The sequence below is a fragment of the Pocillopora verrucosa genome, chromosome 8, assembly GCF_036669915.1.
Source record: "Pocillopora verrucosa isolate sample1 chromosome 8, ASM3666991v2, whole genome shotgun sequence".
NCBI classification, from domain to species: domain Eukaryota; kingdom Metazoa; phylum Cnidaria; class Anthozoa; order Scleractinia; family Pocilloporidae; genus Pocillopora; species Pocillopora verrucosa.
In genome coordinates this window covers 20,157,538-20,179,940 of record NC_089319.1, presented here as the reverse complement: position 1 = coordinate 20,179,940, position 22,403 = coordinate 20,157,538, and the positions used below count along the sequence as shown (strand labels likewise).

At 38.4% G+C, this 22,403-nt stretch overlaps 3 protein-coding genes across 5 annotated transcripts; 2 read left to right on the top strand and 1 right to left on the bottom strand.

Moving 5' to 3' along the window:
• Positions 1-26: 26 nt before the first annotated feature.
• LOC131777773 (protein ILRUN) lies at positions 27-6,077 on the top strand. The gene is made up of 6 exons (XM_059094114.2): positions 27-282; positions 427-436; positions 1,929-2,073; positions 2,345-2,542; positions 3,518-3,765; positions 4,329-6,077. The coding sequence occupies exons 1-6, from the start codon at positions 128-130 to the stop codon at positions 4,467-4,469; spliced, it is 897 nt and encodes a 298-aa protein (XP_058950097.1). The 5' UTR covers positions 27-127; the 3' UTR covers positions 4,470-6,077.
• A 2,096-nt stretch (positions 6,078-8,173) lies between these two features.
• Positions 8,174-15,456, top strand: LOC131777778 (caldesmon-like). 2 transcript variants are annotated; one of them, XM_059094120.2, is made up of 2 exons: positions 8,174-8,464; positions 13,236-15,456. In XM_059094120.2, exons 1-2 carry the CDS (start codon positions 8,313-8,315, stop codon positions 14,776-14,778), a joined length of 1,695 nt encoding a protein of 564 aa, XP_058950103.2. In that variant the 5' UTR covers positions 8,174-8,312; the 3' UTR covers positions 14,779-15,456. The 2 variants fall into 2 exon arrangements, with proteins under 2 accessions (XP_058950103.2, XP_058950104.2); XM_059094121.2 differs by lacking the exon at positions 8,174-8,464 and adding an exon at positions 11,128-11,369.
• Positions 15,396-22,401, bottom strand: LOC131777779 (neuronal acetylcholine receptor subunit alpha-3). Of its 2 annotated transcripts, none has more exons than XM_059094123.2 (9): positions 22,039-22,401; positions 21,088-21,248; positions 20,740-20,784; positions 20,209-20,318; positions 18,975-19,176; positions 18,555-18,804; positions 17,964-18,166; positions 17,369-17,471; positions 15,396-16,876 (listed from the first exon to the last, which is right to left on the bottom strand). In XM_059094123.2, the coding sequence occupies exons 1-9, from the start codon at positions 22,286-22,288 to the stop codon at positions 16,614-16,616; spliced, it is 1,587 nt and encodes a 528-aa protein (XP_058950106.2). In that variant the 5' UTR covers positions 22,289-22,401; the 3' UTR covers positions 15,396-16,613. The 2 variants fall into 2 exon arrangements, with proteins under 2 accessions (XP_058950106.2, XP_058950105.2); XM_059094122.2 differs by having other exon boundaries at positions 17,351-17,471; positions 22,039-22,400.
• Positions 22,402-22,403: the final 2 nt, after the last annotated feature.

The window sequence follows — 22,403 nt, the reverse complement described above, 5'->3', positions numbered from 1 at the left end:
GTCAGCGATTTCTGCGGTGATGCATGACGTCATCATGCTTTCGTTTTGGCTCGGCCGTTCAGAACATTTGAAATGCGTTGTTTAGAATCGAATTTTACGACATTCTAACGTAATTAGAACACTTGCGATGGATGTAGACTGCGAATTAGATGGCGATCTTTTAACAAAATTTAGTTGTTTAGGGACCACGGATCACGATGTTCTAATTAATGAACTTCAAAGACTGTTGGATTTTCAACTCAATCCGTCGGGGTGCGCTTTCTTCCTCGATATGACAAACTGGTAAATATAAATTGCTTTATTTTCGTTTTCAGGCCTTCTCTTCTGTGGGTGTTTATTTACTTTGTTTAAATTTAATCTGCTGGAAAAATCGTGACGCTAATCAATGGCTTTGTTTTTCCGTCATGACTGTTTGCCTGTCTCAAGGAATCTCCAGGTAAGATTATGTATATTTATTTAAGTGTTGTATTACAGATTGGATTGGGTAACTTGTATTCATTCAAAAGACATTCGATTTCTTTCGTTTCTCATGGTCAAACCTTCCAATTTTCTCTAATGAGTCTTTTGCGCCGGTGCGTTTTTGTCTTTTTCTTTTTGAACATTCTTATAAGATTTAACGTTATTGTACAATTTCAAATTTTAATTGTTATGGTTGGGATTCACTCCTGTTATCCTTTACTGGTGTTGAATTGTGGTATTCAGCGGGCATTTTATGTTCGTGCGGCATATTTGTGGTCACCTAAGGTGTAGGTTGGATATTATGAATGTACAGTACATAACGAATTATTTAATGCCTTCTGTAAGCTTCAACCCCAAAGTTTCACTAACAGATACTCGCATATTTCTTTAATGGCTGGTTTAGAAAATTTGGAGTAAGACCACAATTTAAATATTCCAATTCTCATCAACTATCGGCACTATTTGACTTTTTATCAAAATTACATTAAATATTCAGATCACTCAAAGATTGAAAGGATATTACACTTTACCATTGTGTAGGAACTATTCTGGTAGATTTTAGGATTTCATTTATTTCAGCTGCCTATTAATTATCAAGACAGAATTTCTCCTTACAATATATATATATATAGGTAATAAGAAGAAAGTAAAAAAAAAAAAATATATATATATATATATATATATATATATATATACATTATGAAGGAGACAAGTGATGGGAATGAATAAAACTATTAGTGGGAATCACTAGTTGATCCATTACTAAATTCTCCAAACTAACATTATAATAATTGTATCACAGATATTAAGGAGAATTACTAATGAGATCTTGGGAGTAGAGGGGTTAAGCTTTTGAATGTGCACATGTGTAATCAGTGAATGAGAAAACTAAACCCTTTCTCATTGTGTGACCAAATGTGAATTTCTCCTTACTCTATTGATATATTTTTTAAGCGGTTAGGTAATGAGAAGAAGTAAAATATTAACCAGGGGATATTATTTGATATATTATTTAGCACCAGTTATTAATCATTATGGCAAACAGTTTTTCATATCCTGGGAGTGAAAGGGTTAATTAATGAATGCAGTGTCATCATGACTCACTTAATTACATCTTGAACAACCAATGGAATAAACTTGACAAATGACAAAAGAATTTATGAGGAAAAGAACTCTCATAACAGTAGTACGTCTCATGGTTATCTTAGAGATAATTATAGTAACAATGGCTCCTACTATACAACATTGCATCATGCACAAAATTCCAGTTTCACAACAACAAATAACTGTTACTATTTTTCTCACTAAACTCTTCATTCCCAGTTGTGCCAAAAAAAACTTTCACTATGCAGATTATTTCTTTCATAATTTAAGAATGATTTGTCCCACAAGCAGAGGTTTCCTTGAATGATATTTTGTGGTATCACTATTCAAATCACCTCAGATGTATTTTCTTTTTGCTTTTGTAGGCAGCAGTAGGGGCTTATTATGATTTTAACAGTCCTCAAGACAAACTACCAAGTATGGCATTCATTAGAGATGTGACAATTGGAGAGGGAGAGTCTGTTCCACCTAACACAGCCTTTGTGAAAACATGGAGAATTCAAAATAATGGTAAAAATCTAGTACTGTTTGTGTTTTATAGCCAGTGTTACCTTTAACTGGCAGCTTAAAAGGGTATGATTTTGTTCTGTTTTTCAGGAATTGGGAATAAGATTTTATGTTATTCTTAAACAGTTTAAAACGTTATCTACAATAAAAGGCACCAACATCTGAACACAGATTTCTGATGTATAATTTGCTAACCATTAACAATCACATCTTCCAAGTTTGAGTCATATGCATAATGTAACTTAGAAGCTCACAGTGCTTGTTTTTCTTACAGGAATTATTGCATGGCCCAATGGAGTGTTTCTAAAATACACATCTGGTGACCAACTGGGTCCTGTAAATTTGGTTTCTGTTAAATCTTTGAGTGCTGGCGAATTTTATGACCTTAGTGTGAACATGATATCACCTGCGAAAACAGGCATGTATCAGGGTCAGTGGAGGATGTGTACACCATCTGGACAGTATTTTGGGGGTAAGTAAATATACTGTCAAACTTCACCATGTGCAATACTTTCACAAGTCCCATAAACTTATGTGACAGAAGAGCAACTATGTATTATGTCCTCTGTTTTTTTGGTTTTTTGGTTTTTTTGGGTTTTTTTTTTGGTTTTTTTTTTTTTTAAGTTGAAGTCTTCCTTACCTCCCAACCCCCTCCCCCTCCCTCTCCCCCCTTCTTTAAAAATAATTTTGTTTAATTGTGGAGACTGGATAAATGTACTTTTTATTTGAAATCTTTATGGGAGTCAACTTCATAAAACTCAAGGCATAATTTTTTTCACACAAGTTTGTGGCGTATATTATAGCTTATTCTTCTGGTCTTTTTTTTTCAAGTAACAAGCAAATTTTATCGAAGTTCCTAATTTAATCATTGTGAATTCAGCTCTGAATTGTTGCTGTGAACTTTCATGAGACAAAATTGCTGTGGACTTTTACTTTAAAGGGGCTTTTTAATCCTTCACACCATAACATCAGCATGTAAATTCTCCACACAGCTCTATATACATTTCCTATAGCAGTGACGAGGAGAATTAGCTTGAAAATCAAGAGATTTTCAAGTTGGCAATTGTTTAATTATATAAATCCTTTACTTTCAAACTGCTTCTCTTCACGCAGGAGTATAAATGGGTATCTGCAAATTGTCAGGGAAGCCTGATAAAACACACAAGAGGGGCATCTTTGGGATAGACAAGCATCCCATCCATGGGGGGGGGGGGGGGGGAGGGGGGGGAGAGGAGAGAGTGGTGAAACTCCTAATCACTTCCTGCCAAGGAAACCAGGATTAGCTCTAACTAGGTGGGCTACTCGGCTTGAGTACAGACGTTACCTTACCATACATTTCATGCCAAGGAAACCAGGATTAGCTCTGACTAGGCAGGCTTCTCGGCTTGAGTGCAGACATTAACTTACAATACACTGATTTATTTTACTTTTAATTTTAATGTTTCAGATGTTATATGGGTCATTCTATGCGTGGATGAAGGAGGATTGTTAGGACTCACACAGCAGCTGTCATCATTAGGAAGGGAAATGAACTTTCATGAAGGATCCAACCCTTCATCAACCTCTGCTAATCCTTTTGGACTTTCAACACCTATCTCGATTTCCCCACAACCTATTTATTCTGTTCCCCATAACAGCCCAGCTAATGGGGTTATCCATGTTTCACCAGCTAGGAGATCACTTTTTAATTCCACGGTAAGTAAACATGAAATTGGACATTGCATTTCATTAATTTTTACAGTTGACTCAGGACTGTGAACTCAAACCCTCACCTACTAAAACTGCATGCAAACTTGAACCTGAGTTGATTTCACTCTGATAACTATCAAACTATCATCTTCGCAACAATTTCAGTGATCTTCTTTGCTGCCTTTGTTTGGTCCAATCATGCAATGTATCATCTCTCCTACCTCAAACCTTTGATGAGCTCAACTTCCCACTTTCTGATTTTCTGGAAGAGTCCAGACCAATGGCTAAAAAGTTGTTTTTAACCCCAGCTGTTGTGAAATACAATTACAATATTTTTTCAATTAAGCAACCTTGGGGAGGAGGGGGGGGGAAGGAGAGGGAGGAGAGGGGAAGGTGTCTATTAACTTTTCCTACTTAGAAGGTGGGTGCTTATTGAAGGTTGGACATCTACTGGTAATCAGATAATTACAGTATATGTCTTAATTTGCAACTGCAACTGGCTAAGAAATAGGATTAAACAGTTGGAAATAAGTAAGCAGCATTTTTATTGTGGGATCCTTTTCTCATAGGTCAGTGGAGAGAATCTAGAACCTCTCATCTCACCTAGTATACAAGTTGGATCAGTGTTCCATAGCAAAGAAGAGGAAAGTTTAGTGAATCAATTAAAGGATACATCTCTATTACAAGACTCAGATATAGATCATTCATAACAATTACATGGGTGTTTGTGATTTTGAACAATTGTGGGTTCTGTCCAGTGGTGGAATTTGCCATGGTGACAACACTGTAGACATTCAAGAAGTACTAAATTAAATTCTTACTTTGATATTTGCTCGCCCAAATTTTGGCAATTATTCAAAGGTTGTGAACAGATTTTTTTTAAAACTGACAGCTGAAAAGTCATGATATACATGTAATACTCTAAACAGGAATATTTTACTAGACCTTAGTTTGGTAATTCAACACAATTTCATGTAATCGACCTGACATGATTAATTTGGCACAGTGTTGTTTCAGCCAAGAGAACAAAGGTACCTTATCTAATAAGCACATGCTTTTTGTATCCCTTAAACTCCCAATAGTGATGAATACGAAACTTCTCCCCCTGACATCCATACAGTATCCATTTAACAGGTAATGAGAATACTCAGATTCATGAGTTAGAAGGTGTTTTCTTGATCTAACACCAAATTCCTGTCACTGATTTACAACAAAACGTGTATCAGACAGAGGGTGAATTAACAATTAGATCTTGGGAGTTTGGGGGGGGGGGGGGAGGGGGGGTAATGCAAGGCTGGGAACGGAACAAGATTACAACAACTCGTGGCACACTTTGACATCAACCAAGTGATTGGACAGTTCCCGTGGTTCTGGTCTTTTAACCTTTTGACCCTTAAGACTGACTAACATCTAAGTTCTCCTTACAATATCATCCCTGAATCAAACATTAAGGTAACAAGAATAACGAAACTGATCATCAACCAAAGATACTCTTGATTGTCTTATAAATTCTCCTTGACAGCACCTTAGGAATATTTTGAAGAACAGTGAGGAGAATATACATGCTGATGTTAGGATGTTGTGGGTTTAACTAAAAAGCACAGACGAAAAAGTCTTTTTCCCGTGGGTAGCCTGCCCCCTTCTTCCCCCCCCCCCCCAAATCCAGGGTCAAACCATTGCTAGGTACATTACTAGGAAGCCTCAGCTCAAATTTGACACTTTGCAGCTTAAATGCCATTGAATAATTAAGCCTTCCAGTCACAAAGTAATTTTTTTGCATTATTAATTATTTACTTCAGCCCATATTTTTAAATTTGCACGTATTATTCAGTAGGGGCTTTAACTTAGATGGTTTTTAAATTAAACAATTGTAGTCTTAGCTTGCCATATGTAACTTAATGTAATTATCTTGAGGTAGATGTTTTATGAATAACATGGTCACCATGTTTTAACGTTCAAAGGGACTGGTCATTATTTATTACCTGTTGAGTGGGGGGGGAAGAAAGGATTTTAAATGATGAATGATCGTTAAATGATGAATGCTCCTTAAAAACTAATTTTTTTTTGTAAAAATAAAGTTGTTAGTCGTAATTAGGTTTATTTATGGTACACATGTTGCACTTGTGTAAACGAAGCACCTCTCGTTGTTTACAGTGTCATGAATTTTTGGTAAACACGGTGGAAAACCCACAATAATCCAAATTAATCGTTATGGTATCTCGAATTTTAAATCATGTTTTGGTGAGCTTCTTGAAGATAGCAGCAAGTTTGATTTTCAGAACCAATAATCACAAAATTATACAATCTGTTCAACCTTATTGATCCGTGTCTTGTCATTTTTTTCTCCTGCTCCTCAAATACTGTGAGATTTACATTTACAGAAAGAAAAGTCCCTTTACAGAAGGGACTTTACTTTTTTGAACCATCGATGATGCAAATTTACTGAAGCAATAGACCGAACTTTTAATCGGGTCACCGGCATTAATAACTCACGCAGGATGTCGGAAGAACACGAAAAAGTTTGTCATTCACTTGCCTTCGGCTCGTGATTAACAGCCTTTTCTCGTGTTCTCCCAACATCCCAAATGGGTTATTACGCCGGTAAACCGATAGAAAGAGCTGTCCCTTGCTTTCATAAAGTAAAATTGAAATGTTTCAATTTCCTATGGGTTACCCAGTGCAATAAACGATAGGTTGTCGACCAATCAGGGCATTGTTAGCACCTCGGTTATTTAAAATGTTTGATCCGCCACACTTCCGTTGCATTATTTTTCATCATTGGTTTTGTTAGATTGTATTTTTAATTTTGAATAATGAGTTAAGTTACCTCTACCTATATCTTGAAGTAATTTTCCTCTTCTCAAACGTGCCTTGTTTAACCTTTTTTCTGGCTTAGTTTGAATTAATAACGATTGCGATAACTTCTGGAAACTTGTTTAGATACCCTTCATAGAGTTATCTTTGTTATACTGATAACACTTGTTTGTAAATTGTGATTGAGGAGGAGTTTCATATTGTATTGTGTCACTGGCAAAGTTGAAGCGATCATTTCAAGTGTTGATTTGGTCTGACAATTCTACGTTTTTTGAATTTCAATTCCTCTCGCGAAAATGGACGGCTTATACTACAATTGGAATAAATTGATGGTCATGGTTTTAAAAAAAAAAAAACTGAAAGAAAACATTGAAAGTCTGCTGACTTCCTCATTTCGCCTTGGTTCAAAGCAATTTTCTGCAGTACTAAGCGGGTTTGTGAGCTAAAAATTTCGAATACCTGTTAATTTGTTTCATACTTAAAATTTTATTACTATAATTAGAGAGAAGCAAATTGCACTCTTCTGATAAGACATGCTACAAAGTTAATCAAAAAAGCCAGCTAAGTTTTCGCATGTTAGATTTAATGTTGTCAGTGATAACTCTTTGCTGCCTGGCATGAAAGGGGCAATGTTTCTCTAGATTCCATCGGAAAGAACTTTAGTATTGGAGACTTTGCAAATACTATAAATAGTACTCTTAATATTGAGTGTGGCCAAACCCCTGCTGGTCTCAATGTCTAAGTTACTTAATCCAACTTTGAAAGAGCCTCTGTCATTTGAATTTGATCACTGTGTCACGAAATGGCTGTTGATTTTCAAGCGTCTGTGCGATGAACGTTTGTACACGGTTTTTCATGTGATCGTTTTGTATTTGTTTCGTGCCTCTTGGCTAGTTGATCCGGTGTAGTGAACTTGTAATTAAACAATGCCCAGAAAAGGAGATATGGTTGAAATAAGTCTTGAATACTAAAATAAGTTATCCATCACGCTAGAGAAAAGATGCAACTTACAAGAAATTTCTGGGCGTTATTAACATAGCTGGCATAGTAGGCGTTTGACCCTGCATCCAGACGTTGACTCTGTTTGAAACAAAATATGATAACAGAAAGGGTCAAAAATAGACATACTTGCGGCCATCTGGCCAAAAGTGAAATTTTTCTACTCGAAACCGTAGTTTGTTATATTTCATTCATAGTTGGGGAAATGATGTTGCCTTATTGTCGCTTACCTGATAATATGTTTATCAGATGCATTCCTATGATTAAGTTTAGAGCAAATTTACAGACAAAGACTGAAAGAGGCGGAGATTCCTTGAATTGTTTCGAAGACTACTCGTGTCTAAGTATGTATCGAGGCAATAGCCTAACAAAAAAAAGGTTAATCTTGATCGGTAAATTGTCTCGTAAATCTTGATCTGAATTGACCTCATGTCGCTTATGTTAACAGAAGTTTAGCCAATTCGTTGCAGGGAGCATTTCCGAACACTTGACCAAAAAAAGCCAAAAGAGGTACTTGGTGCATGCCGTTACAGAATGGCGCGTTCCCATTGGCCTGATCACCCATGCGAAACATCAACAATAATCCATTTCAAGTAAGCATTTCAGCAGCGCTTTTCAATATCTAGGTGTGTTTACAAAGTCACTGCATCAGTGTCAGACAACAAACTCTTGGCATTTGGCTCCGTTCGCGACAACACAAGACAGAAAATCTTCGCGCAAACTGTTCGACTTTAAAAGGCATGGATCCTGTGAACGGAGATGTGAATATCGCCGCAGTGAACCACACAGATGATTCCAGAAACGGAGAAGTAGATGATCCACAACTTGTAGCGGTGAAAAGTGCTAGTTATTGGGAAGAGGTTGACAAAGAAGAGATCGAACGCGAACGAACGTAAGTTCTAAAAATTGTAAATGAAATGTAAAGGCGATTTCGTCACCTATCGCTATTGGATAGAACTTCGCGTTTTTCTGAACGGGATGGCTATATAAATGGTTAATCTTAAAAATTCATGTGATGTAAATCATGTGCTCCACCAGAGCATAGTCAAATTCTCCTAAATTTATTAATCGGAAAGATCGACCTTTTTGCGGCCTTAAAGTTTAAATGTAACTTTTATTACTTTTAATTTTAGTTTAGCGCTTTCGTTTGCAATTCTTTACGGCCTGTGGTTTGGGAAAATGCCCTTGTTCTAATGTTTGTTTGTACAGAGATAACTTTAGCTCTGGTGGATATTTTCGCATAATGTCTTTGCCCTTTGAACAACCGATCCAAAAGATACGAAATCGCGAAAGGACTGTTTTAGCCTGAAGCTTAATTCAGCGACAATCTTGAATATTTATGCATCTCTTAGCATTTACAATGGCCCTACTGGATGCAAAAGTATGTCTTTTTGTGCAAACAAACTAGAGTTAATTATTCCGAGCCTTGTTCTACCACCAAACTAACTTTTGTCCCTTAGAGGACTTTGAACATTAACTGGCAATGAAGAACTTGACCTGGTGGAAGAACAACTTACTACAACTTGCTCATCAAAATTATTTCAAGAAGTTTTTCAATGAAATATGAATGACCTCTGTTGGATGGAGCTCACTGCTTTTGTACCATGACAGATGGTAATTTTTAGCGAAAATCGTCACGCCATGATATTTTCTAACACTTCAGTAGATGACATTCCTCATAGCCAATAAAATTGCCGCATCTGAAGTCCCTTAATCTCGAGCCAATTAGTCCCAAATCGGGTAGTCAGCATACTGATTTGGGGGATTTGTGCGTATTGAGTTAAAACCCGTATAGTTTGAGTGTGTTCTCCCAATAAAAACAGCATTATCTGGGACTGAGACAAAATCAACATTTGTGTAAGATCAGTGATGTCAATAATGAAAATACAAGTGTGGGGTAATTTTGGCATACACTTCAGATAGGAATTACAGTGGTTTTAAGTGCTCCTTAATTTTTCAAAGAGACGTAACACAAAAGGAAACACTTTGAATAGCATAAATTTTTCCAAAGGGCCGGGGATGGACAAAAATTCTCGAACTTTCTATTTTACGAGTGGGACACTACATAAAAGAGAATCCGTGCGTGGCAAAGGAAATACTACATTTCACGCCGATTTTATTTTGGTAATCGGATGGAGTCTAAGTAAACACAGTTCGATCTGATCAAGGTGATATATACGTTAAGCATGACTAATTTAATTAAAATGCCAGCCTCGGGCATTATACATCGTAGATAATATCGAAATTACTTGCTTTTAAGCTCGTTTATTGCCTTACAGTATAGGTCGTCTGTCATCTGTAGATGACCCATTTGCCTCACCGCTTTGTCTTATTCACTAACCGCACAATATTCAAGAATCCTTTGACGGTGGCAAGCACACATAAAATTGTAGAGCCGATCTCAATTCCTATCCCAACTGAAGCAATATTTTCCATTCTTTGAAAATACCGTATTGATGCAGGGCCAAATTCGTTTAGCTCAGCTTCCTTTGTTTGTCTTGTTTGAAGTGGAAATCTAGGGGAAATCTCAAGAGACCCTTTCTTCGTTTCCTGAAAAACAAACTTATGTCAAGGGGTGTGTAAAGAAAAACTTGTCACACTTTGTTTTCATGATCAACAGTCAAGTTTGTTTTGCGGCAAAATTAACATTGCGTAGACACAGTAAAGTCAAAATCATCGAGTAGAGATCGTATAAACTGTTCTTTAGCGGCCCCATGCTCTGATTAAATTGTAACAATTCTGCTTAATTTTTTTAGGTGCTCAGTAATTGTCAAGCGGGACCCGCTCATGTAATCTTCCTCAGCCTTTAATATTTCGCTCCTTGCGTAAGACTAAAGTTCAAGTCCACTTAAAACTACATTGAAAAGGAACCCATGTTGATTAAACTGCACTCTGCGACTCTAGGTCAAAATTATCCGTGGGGGGCTCGCAGGGGGTGGTTTTGACTAGAATGACTTTTGAAATTGTAGCTATATCTTTGCATTGTTTGGGCTGATTTGATGTTGCATAAATTTAAAAAAAAACAGTGACAATTTTAGGTCTCTATGATTGCTATCACAAATGAAGGATCAGGAAATTTATCATTTTATTTGGTGTTTTCTCCCGAATAGGAAAAAAATACAATTTTTCTGTCAACCCTGAGGTTGAAAACTCCGATCGAAAATATTTCTTTAATGCTGTAATTCCCGTTTTCTCGATCTTTAAGATATACATTCATTTATTTAAGAATTCAGAAATATTAAACAGGATCGAATTTCCATAGACGTCGAAAGTTTCACACAGTCAGAATCTCTCTACAAAAAGATGGAAATCTAAAAAACAATAATTAATTCAAAGCATACATGTCATTTGAACGAGTACATGACAATTACCAGCATTACGAAAGGATCAAACAGGAGGTGTTAAATTAAACGTTGGACGATGCACAGCGATATATATAATTGATTATCCTCCTATGTCACCTGTTCAACCCTATTGTGACGGAGCTTTTCTGATATATTTCTTTGGCACCTGGTTGTAAATGAAGTTTAATGAGCGAGATACAGACAGTCGAGGCTCTCTGACAGAGAGCCGACTCTCGGTAACTTTATTGAATGTAATCAAAGTTCTGTGATGGTATTGGTAGATCTAGCATTGTTTGTTGCCCACCCTGCCAGGCTGATACGCAAGTCAAGGCGGTTCTGATTATTTTATTTTCATTGCTGGTAGCGTGTTTTGGCGGCTCCTTCAGTCGATTTCAGTGACTCTAGCCGATAGATATCGCATTCCGCCGGACAATTTCGATTTAGAGCTTAAAGGTATGTTTCACCATCGCTGATTAATTCATTTTTTCAACCTGTAAACAAACCAGGTTTTGAACTTCTGGAGTACTAACTCATCCATTGGTGTTTTGAGGTAGCTCAATAGTCAAATTCGACGGCAAGATGTCGATAAAGAACAAAATCAAAGCGTTTCTCGGACTTACCAACCGTTGTATGACTTGAATTTCCAATGCTACGTATCCAGATTGAAAATTTTAAGATTATCGCTGTGAATTTGATCATTCTGCTGTCAAACAATATTATACGACGTAAAAAATTTTAGATCCTTTGATAAGTGCTTCTAGTAATGTTTTCATTTGAAACGAAACCCGTGGCACGTGTTTCAGAATTATTGGTATTCTAGTTCAAAAGATGAAGGAATAAACATTTGAAACCAAAAATACTTTCGAAAAGCCTAGAATCTTCAGGTACGATTTTCAATATTATTCCTTAGAAATTTAATTTCATATTCAGATTTAAGAGTTACACCTCGCCCTAGGGCTTCCATGCATTTGTAAATTTTTCGTGACTGTTACATTTGGATGATAGGGAGAACCTTGCAGTGTAACTGTTGGACAGACATACAGTGAGGCAATTTTTTACGACTTCCGTGGTGTGTTTGAATTGACAATGTTACTTTTGGATCAGATAAGGTTTCATAATTTATGAGATCTGGTAAGATAATTTTCAGGTCAAGGTCTCATTAAGCAGCCATTTTTCGATTTTGCGAGAACACTTTTCCAAGAATGATGGCTTTGCGGGTGCTCTTTGGTAAGCGATCCGCAGATTCTCAGTTTCTGCCATTTTGGGCCGACAATAGAATGATTACTTTGTTCAAAAGCTCATCATTTAGTTTCATCGTCAATTTTTTTTCCATATTTCTGGAACGTGATCGGTGGTGAAATTAATTGTTCTTAACTGGTTTTGCATATTTCATTTCGAAACCATTCAGTCAGTCAGTTAGTAATCCGGTCAGCTATCCAGACAAATTAATAAAAGATAAAAGGGGTTAAGTTTCTACATAAACTGTACTGCAACGTCGGGGGGGAGGGGATAATTTGGTTTTATGTAAATGTTTAACGTAAACTGGCCACCATAAAGATTTTCTGATGGTGACATTTCGTGCATTAATCGTCAGGGCGCATGGAGAGTTATGCAGAAGGTCAGAGAGTTATTTTTTTTCTCTTTGAATCAGTGTATTTTGTCACTCATTGGAATAATCGTTGACTGCTTACTTGTAAAATTTTGTGTAACATTAAGCAAAGAGGCTAAGTTTTTTTTAACGGAATACCACCTTAATATTAGAACAGAACTGTGAAGAAACGAGACACGGACCTTAAGTACTGAACCTTACAAGCCTTAACCCTTTAACTCTCATGAATGACCAAGACAGAATTTCTCCTTAAAATATCAATACAATATCAAGCAGACAAGTGATGAAGATAAAGAAAAGTATCAAATTGAGGATAATAAGTTGATCCAATACTAAATTCTCTGAGCTAACATTATAAGAATTGTATGGCTGACAGTAATGAGAACTACATTTTTGATCCGGGAGTTAAAGGGTTAAGAACTCAACATTGCGAACGTTTGTGTTATTTTTAATTAGAACCTGACATGAAACCGAATACTGTTTGTCTTCTCAAAGGGGCGTGTTTATTGACACACGCATAGCCTTCACCTACCAGAGTTGAGTTTAAGCCTTCGAGAGAAGTTGTTGTTCACGAGTACGGATAGTTTTCCTTGACGAGCCTTGGAATCGTACAAATTTAATTTTAGGCGGATACAGCCAATAAAAACCGTAACAAGAACATATCTACAGAGCTTTGGCTCACCTTTGTCTTTTTCTTGTCTCTTTTTAAGGGAACAAGAACAAAGAGGGAAGATTACAGAAGAGGAGCTTCCAAAAACCGGTAGCGCAAGACGAGCCAAGGAAATCTTTGAATCTAAGCCGCAACAGCAAGAAAAAGAGACTCCAATAGATTTGCAGATACTTTCAGGCGTGACTAAAGCAAGCATGAAGAGGTATCAAGAACATCAGGCTTCAAGAGCAAATTCGCGTCAAAGAGAGATGGAAGATCTCGAAGATATTCAAGGTGGAATAGCCGCTTCAAACAGAGAGGCCTTTGAAAAAGGTAAAGTGAGTAATGCAGAAAGAAAGGTAGGAGATGAAGAAGAGGAACACTTACCAACCGCAGGCATCGCATCCAAGACGCGTGCAAATTTCGAGTCTGGTCAGGTCAACCGTGCCGAGGACAGACACGTGAGTGAGAAGGATATCATCGAAGAAATGCCTTCAGCTGGTGCTGCTTCCGCCGTGCGACGTCGATTTGAGAAGAATGGTGAAGGTGAAGAAAAGGCACAGAGGCGTCTGAGCTTTGAACCGGAGAAAGGAGAGGCCAAAGCAAGAACTGCTATGTACATGCAAAGTTTGGAGGACTCATCGAACAAGAATCAGGCCTTAGACGAACAGGATGCTCTTCCTGCTCCGGGCAGCGCACGTGGTGTCAGGCAAATGTTTGAACAGGATAAAGTTATCCACGCCGGGTCGAATCTTCAAGACTCTTGGAAGGAAGAACTTCCGCAATCAGGTGCCGCTCGAGCAACTAAGGAAGCTCTTAAAGCAGCTGCTTCGAAAGGATACGAAAAATCACAGATCGAAGATGAAGCGCTAAGTCGTGGCTTGGCTTCTGCTGCCAGGCATCGATACGAAAAGGGTGAATTTCAAGACCAAAAAGTTATCGAGCGAGAGGAACCCATCGTGTCACCCGGATCAACCAAAGAACAAATGAAGCAATTTCAGGAAGCGGCTTCAAATCAGGGACCGAGAAGGCGAACCATGGACAACGAGAGAGAAGAACTAGAAGCTGCCCGTGGTGTAGCTCTTGCCGTGAAAGCCAGCTACGAGAAGGAAGGCGCACCTCATAAAGAAACCAAAAAAACTATTGCCGATGAAGATTTCTCCGCTATCCAAGGCCGTGCTAAGGAAACGACGCGAGAAATCGAGTCGGGCGGATTCATCAAAGAAGCACCCAAGATGGTCGACACTGAAGACTTCGGCGTTGCCCGTGGAGTCGCCAAGGAAACAACCCAGCGGATAGAAAAGGGAGAACTAATTAAAGGGGCGCACAAGATGGTAGAAGATGAAGATTTTTCTAACATCTCCGGCCTAGCTAAGCAGACAACGCAGCAAATAGAACGAGGCGAGATGATCAAAGAGGCACACAAGATGGTGGAGGACGAAGACTTCTCAGGGATCTCTGGAGTGGTCAAGGGAACCAGGCAACGGATTGACAGCGGCGAAATAGCACAGAAAAAGACGGTCAGAAATTCAGATGCCGGTGATCTGATGGGAATTCAATCTGTGACGAGTAATCGTGCAGTGTTTGACCAAAACGGCGTTTGACTCTATCCAGGAAAAAACAGCAGGTTGAATAGGACCTTATTAATAAGTTACTGACCATTTAAAGACAAATGTCGGTTACAAAAGATTCATTTTAACCCTTTGTATATACAAACCAGAAACCTCGCTGGCTACGCTCTAGTGTCCGGAGTTAAAGTGAATTGCAATAGCTTACACTGCAAAACAAAATTGTTAGCAAAATAACAACTCGCGAAGGAAAGATAAGGTCGTTGTGGGTTAAAATGATGATATGATTCAGCGTTAGCGTATATGTAAAAGGATAAATAAAACTAGATGCATTTCTAAGATTGTTTCTGGATAACGCAATATCAAATTTCACGAAAATGGCTCCCTCGGCCAGTAGGTGCCGACAAACTTATGATAAGTCAGCCCTACTTGAGAAAAAAAAAAAAGTACAAAATCTGTACTTGCACCCTTGAAATCACATAAGTATCGACAGGCTGATTAGAGTCTGTTTTTCAGAATCAAATGAGTGTGATTCAGGGATAATTGTTGCATTGGTAGGTGATTGAGCGTAAATTACAACTTATTCCGCCCAGTTCCGGTCACGACTAAAGTTTATCAATACATATTGTATTGAATGACAAAGTACGACAAAAGATTGGTATGATCTGATGTAATTTGATTTTTATAACAATAAATTTATTACACTTGTCTCAATGTCGATAGAATCAATGTTAACAAGGTCTCTTTTATGAGGTAGTTTATTATAATCAACTTAGTTGATAACGTAAATTGGCTACCGTAAAGAGTTTCAAAGCTGACGTTTCGAGCGTTAGTCCTTTTCTCTTTCGCTCTGACGAAAGGGCTAAAGCTCGAAACGACAGCTTTGAAACCCTTTACGGTGGCCAATTTACGTTATCAAATCAGGTGCTAATACTAAATTACCCTGTTATATTCTCCCGCCGACGCAGCACCGCAGTTTCTTTAGTAACTTACCCCTTTTAAATATTTTCAACGTATCCGCACTATTTTGAGAAGGATTTTTTTATCCACATTCATAACTAATCGCATGAGTTCAGAGCGCTTTTTTAATTTAGTATCGCAAAAGGAATAACAACAGTCAAACAGAGCCAGTAAAAACACTATTAGTCTAGAAAATTGCGAAAAATTTTTCTGACCAATCAAAGAGCCCGGACTAGTGACGCACCGCCAATGCACGATAAGTCGAGAAAGTGGCGCGAATATTTTAGACCAAACCACGATTGGTGGAAAAAAAAGAGGCGCGAATTTTCTTAACCAATCATAAAACCGAGAAACACAAAACCAATGTAATCCTGGATATATTTTCGATCACCGCTCGACTGAAACTGCTTTGGGGAATTGGGACCGTACCGTCATCTGATGTCACAGTTTTCGAAAATTTATTTTACTTGACATTTAAGCTAAACCGCTAAGCCGGTTATTATGTCATTTTCGATCACTGGAAAATGTCGCTCGAGGATGGAAGATAGACCAAAATCGATAAAACAAGATATAATATGTCGTCAAATTTATAGCGAAATACCTGGACAAGGCTTGATATATGAATAAAATTCACTCGCATCGGAACGAGCTTGCCGCATCTCAGGCATTTTGCATGATTTTACCTAAAGCGCTCATCGGTTTCCGTGAAATTTTCTTTTTGTTCTTAGTAGCTGATCTTAGTTTTTTTCCAGGCCCTCTGTCAAGGAACGCTAATGAAATGGCAGGTTATCTACGCTAGTTAGTTTTAAGGGTAAACGGAGGATACACAAACTTGTTTAGTTTTGGTTTAACGGCGCCAATTTAAAAAGTGCACGAAGACACCAGAGGGAGAGTACAGGTTAAAAGGACTTTTACAGAGGGGCTTGTAAAAATATTGCCATGAACGACACAACAACAGCAAGAACAAAAACCCAGATACAGATATGGTTCAGCACCAGGGCTGCCTTTCTCCACTCGTCCTGCCTCGCTTCCAAAATCATCTGGTGGCGTATATTATCCGCAAGAATCCTATTGGTGCTCTTCTTGTCATCTGGCACGTGATCATGACTGCTGCCGCTCTTTGACTGGTTACTCATTTTTATGTCCTTAGCAACAAGAGTTTCTTTATCATTTACTGAAAAGAAGAAGGTAAACCTCTTAATTTTACCATGACGCAATTATAACGATAGAGTTACTCTTGCTATAACAATTCTTGAATTTTGAGAAATTATGCCTTTAGTAGCTGGCATTAAATGTATGAGTCAACTTTTTTGCACTGAGATGAATTCCCTTCAATTAAATGCCATTTTGGCCAATTGAGGGTAAATAAAGAGTTAACAGAGGATAAATCTGTCTTCCATAATCATGTTTCCTAATGTCCCCAAAAAACAGAAGCTTTCGGTCTTCAATCTAGAGCCATTTAAACGACCTTTAAACACTTTGGATAGGAAGAGGAGAGCTTATTTCAACAAGACAACGCCTTTAAACGAAGAAAGTAAATGGGATATGAGAACATGTATTTACACACAAAACTTAAGGCGTCACCTCTTCCTCAAATACTGATTAGTACTCTCTGCACTTAAATATTTTGCAATAGAAATGTCATTACTTTTATGACCAGTAATACTTTCTGCCGAAGACACATCGACGTCCTGACGGGAGTCACCATGTGGGTTGCTGGTCTCGAAATTAAAGCGAAAAAGCTTCGCTCCATAACCAAGCAGATAGACCTGGGTATTCGAATAAAAAAACCGCTTACAAGAAGGAATGAGGCGAGACATTTGTAGTTACTATTGTTGCATCCCCACGTGATATCTTTGTTTTGTTGTCATTCCTGTTCTTTTTGCTGTTTTCGTTATTGTTTTCGTCGTTTATACTGTAATTACTGATGGCAGTGATAATGCTGACAACAAGTACCATGACAGTCTTGATGATGATAAGTGATGATAAAGATAACACATGATCGCGACGATGACGATGAAGATAGGAGAAAGACAAAGACTTAAAGACATAAAAATGACAATGAAAAGGACAGTGTCAGTTATAAAGACGATGAGAATGATAATGACGATGAAAGTGACAATGACGATGAAAGTGACAATTTCATTAAGGTGACAATGACAGTGACAATGAAAACGGCGACAACGATAACGATGACGATAGATGAGGATGACGATTATTCAAGATGATAATGATGAACATGTCAATCAGGAAAGTCCCACCTTGACCCATCTAGGGACTTCTCCATCCGTCGGGTTATGATGGTGAAAGCGGAGAACCCAACACGTCATGAAGAAGGCACAGGATACCTCTATCATAGTCACAGTGTAGTACATTCCCACCAGAGGTACTGCTTCAGACGTGGCAGGCATGTTTTCAGCGACGAGAAGGAAGAAGAAACTTAAGCCCACGAGAATCGCCATGCCTGATAAAATGTTATATAGCCAGTAGTCAGTATAAAAAGGTTAAAAAAGAGGAACAGAGGGCTAGCGAAGGACTTACGCCCGAAACTTCCTTTTTAGAAACCCTTTATGGTGGACAATTAACATTATCAACTCACTGGATGAAAGCAAATTATCTTATTTAGATTAGAAACGGTCAGCAGCAAGCTTGACTACCCACGCAGTAAAGGCTCTAAAATGGAAGCTCAAACAAAAAAGAGTTCGGTTCCAAACTATATGGAAAGGAGAGAAAAATCAAACAAAAACAAACAAGATTGAGAGGAACACAGATACTGAAAGAATGGAATTAGAGGAACACGACAAACAACGAATTTCAGCGATAGAGTAGCACCCCAAAAAGTACAGCCTTACCAACTGTCATTCTCTCGTTGCAGTCGGGAGGTAGCAGGAACACCAACAAAGTTAGAACAGAAATCATTGCGCAGGGTACTATCAAATACATAACATGATACAACGCTCTCCGCTTAATCTGCACTTTGTATGTGACGTCATCATACGGCGTAACACAGCAGTCATAAAAGACGGAGTGAAACTCCCCTGGAACTCCCAGTAGTTCCCATGCCACGCTAGGTGAGTATTCGCTCAGATCTGCTGAAGAGTTCTGAGGATGTAAAGAAAAATATGCAGCTAAGAAAAAATATCACTGTTTCTTCTCTTTCGCTGGCTGTAAATAGATAATTTTGCTTGTGTGCAATCCCCTATGCCTTAATCACCGGAAGGTTCGAAAGCTAAATTCCGTTACCTGGCTTCTAAAATTAATCTGAAGCATACCTCAAGTTTCAATGCAATTCCCAAAGAATCGTATGTCCAGGAGCCAAATTTCAGCTTGCATTCCTGCTGGTCAAAAGGGTAATACTTCACATGAATCTTGCAGCTACTCTTGATGATAGTTGGTACGTTCAGGCTGACTAGCCCCTCTTCTGTGATAACAGCTTTAGTTTGCCTCATACCGCGACCAAAACCTTCCCCGACACTAAAAAAATTATCGGAATGATAGAGTTATCACAAAGAAGTGTTATGCTCAGAAGGCGTAAAGGCTGGCTGTTTTACCGATCAGTTAGGCGACACTTCTTCAAAGTATGTAATCTAGATAGTTATGACCTCGACATCAAAAGAAACGAGTCTCTACCATAACCCGAGGCTGTCTGGTGAGAGACGAGCTCAGTCGTCACTCCGGAGCTATCCCTGCTCTTAAGGGTTGAATGGAGAGGCCTTACCATTTCTCTTGTAAATATGCCAGCACAAAACTAAACAGTCTTTCGGTAAAGTTTCATGGAATTTCCAACATAGACTCAAACCTTGCCAAAGAAAAAACAATCACCGAAAAGGGCGGAGTAGGGAGGTAGATGAAACTTTTTCCGAAGATCTGAAAGGACAAAGTACAAAGGAAAGTATCCGCTATGCGAAAAGCGCGAAGGCGGAGCCTCTATACTAAAGAAAATATGCGAAACAAATCAAGTTGAGAAAATTCGGTGTTCGCGTATTGTCTGTGAGTCTGCAATACGTTCGTAAATCTTTCCATCCAAGGGTCCATCCATGCTCACTATTGACTGTTAAACTGAGTGTGTTATACATTATCTTTGTAGGGGTTTCATGTTTAATAATGCAATCACAGCGTTCTGTCAGCGAAGAAACAAGATAGTATCGAACAGTTGCGCAAGTAGAAGTAAGTGCATCAAAACAATGAACCACCAAAACTACATGAGGGTGGATCGCACATAAGATTTCTTTCCAGAAATGAAGCGCATGGGTGTATTTTAAGAAATAAGACAACTTTAATGGACTCTACTGTTCTACGGTAAAAATTGAAAATCCAGGTGAACACCAGACATATTTCACCAAGTAAAGTTCAGCCTCTTAATATGCTGGTGAAATGACATTATGCTATTCGGTAAATAAAATCAATCCTTCTTGTTAGAAACCACTCGTAATGTTCTTAAGTACTAAGAAGGCCTTCCTCAAAGCACTTCATCCGAATTAACTCACCTTCATCTCATACACTTACTTTTCATATAACACTACATCCGGGATCCATATCAGTTTTGGATCGACACTTACGTACTTCACTCCACCATACTTTGAAGAATTCCATCTCAGCTGCGGATCCCTCCAGTACTAAAACATATTAAAGTAGTGGCAGGTCTGGTTACTCAAAACATGCTGGGAAAATCTTAACGTTACTTTGGTGCAAAAGTTATGGTTATGGAGAGGAAATTCCCGGCTGAGGGTAGAAATCAGCACTTATTATCTTCGTGAATTTAACCCTGAGTGAAAAATTAGGAGAGGACCTCTTCGCTCAGAAACTTCCAAAGGAAATGACGCTTGTCACATTGGGATCCTTTTAAACCAAATTCTCAGAGCTAAAACTATAAGAAATTTATGACCGATATTATTAATATTAGATACACTGACCTTCGTGGTGAAAGGAACTCTTTGTCCATCGCACATGACTCGCACGCAATACATGTCTAAAAAAACATATTTCCTTATTTGACAGGCTGTATATAAATTGCAGGAGCAGCAAGAAATCACATACCTCTCTTATGTCTGCTCGTGTAAGGAGAAGCTGATTCTGGTCATCCTGCAAGCATATTGCAAAACCACAAACATTGGAATTTTCATTTACGGACAATCTAAGTAATAAATCTTCTCGCAGGCTACTCAGACCCCTGTGCTGGACAAAACCTGGTAAAAGGTACCTTGTTGGCAAAAAACAGCTTTGCGCCGAAATGTCATAGCTGAACTGGCTGGCTGCGGTACAATTAAACGCCCGTGGGCTGTGGCACAACATGCTACACAAAACAGAGCTAAATAGGAAGAGTTTTTTCGTTGCCTCATGTCCCTGAAGGAAAGAAGTGGAGTGAGCAGGCTACTCAGTACTCACCAGGTCTTCGATCTTTTTGACGACTAATCCAAACTTTACAGTAACTGGATCCTCACTTCTGACAACTGGTCTGATCCTTCTGTCGTACTTCTCAGGGTTCAGCAAGTCATCAAGAAGGTGCTGCTCTCGTTTATTACCTGTTGAATTTTGCGCTTGGAGACCTAAAAAATAGTACTAATTGCATAATCTATAGGGAGAGGATTTTCGGAATGGTCTTACTTTTGGTCTGCCTTAGCCGAGGGGGGTGAATTCCGAACGGTGTGTATTGCCTCTTGAGAAGCTGTTTGAATTCATAAATCTGACATCTAAAATGTAAACAGTTGGAAATTTGTTACAGATTCATCAAAGCATATGCTGGTGGTGGCACACTTTATGTTATGCCACTCAAAATACACATGGTTCAGTGACCTTTCATCATTCATCGCCTTGTCAGGGAGGGTTGGTCGGAGGATTTTGGTTGTGGCACGATAAATTACCCCCCTCCCCCCCCCTCATAAGCATTTAATTGAGAGTCAATTTTCTTCAGTCCTTTATACTCTGTTGGTGACGACTAATCCCGCCTCCATTTCCCCTGAAAACCATGTAATCCTCCGAGCGATCAATTATAAATGGTCCGTTAAGCATATAGACAGACTAAAGGAAGCAATCAGTGTCCCTCTGCACTCTACGTCCGATAACTGAGCCATCGTTTCCGGAACCGAAGAACATCCATCGGCATCACCTGGAGACGGCCAGTACAATTCAAATTCTAAATTTTCGTTTCAGCTTCGAACAAAGTTAAGCTTAACACAGTAGTCCAGCTTAATCACACTAAATAAGAACGGCAAGTCACTTCGATTTCCCATTGAAAACTACCGACAAACTATCGTCCATAATAAAACCCACTACTCTTCCATAACGGCACATATATCTATTTACATTTTTTTAAATTTGTTCTTAATCAAATCCTACCTTCAACAATGACGGACAAAGACAGAATCAATAATAACATTTGCGCAGATTGAAAACATGTAGCCATGAGGATTAAACTTTTGAATAACGGAAAGAAATGAACGGTTCTACGAAGCAAATCATAATTAGTTTTCACGTTCTCATATTTCCTTGTGAATGTGCTCTCTCCGTTTGGCCTCTTGCCAATTTGGCGGGTGGCTTTCAAGTTTGGCGACATTGTCAAGAGACAGGAAAAGCAATAAGCTTTCATGATTTCATTTTTCCACTTACAAGCTTATTTTTATTTCGCAGATAATTCGCTTATCTCCTCCAAGTTTGATTTACTTTTTTAAGGTAGGAAGCTCGTCAAGTTCTTATTGGAGTTC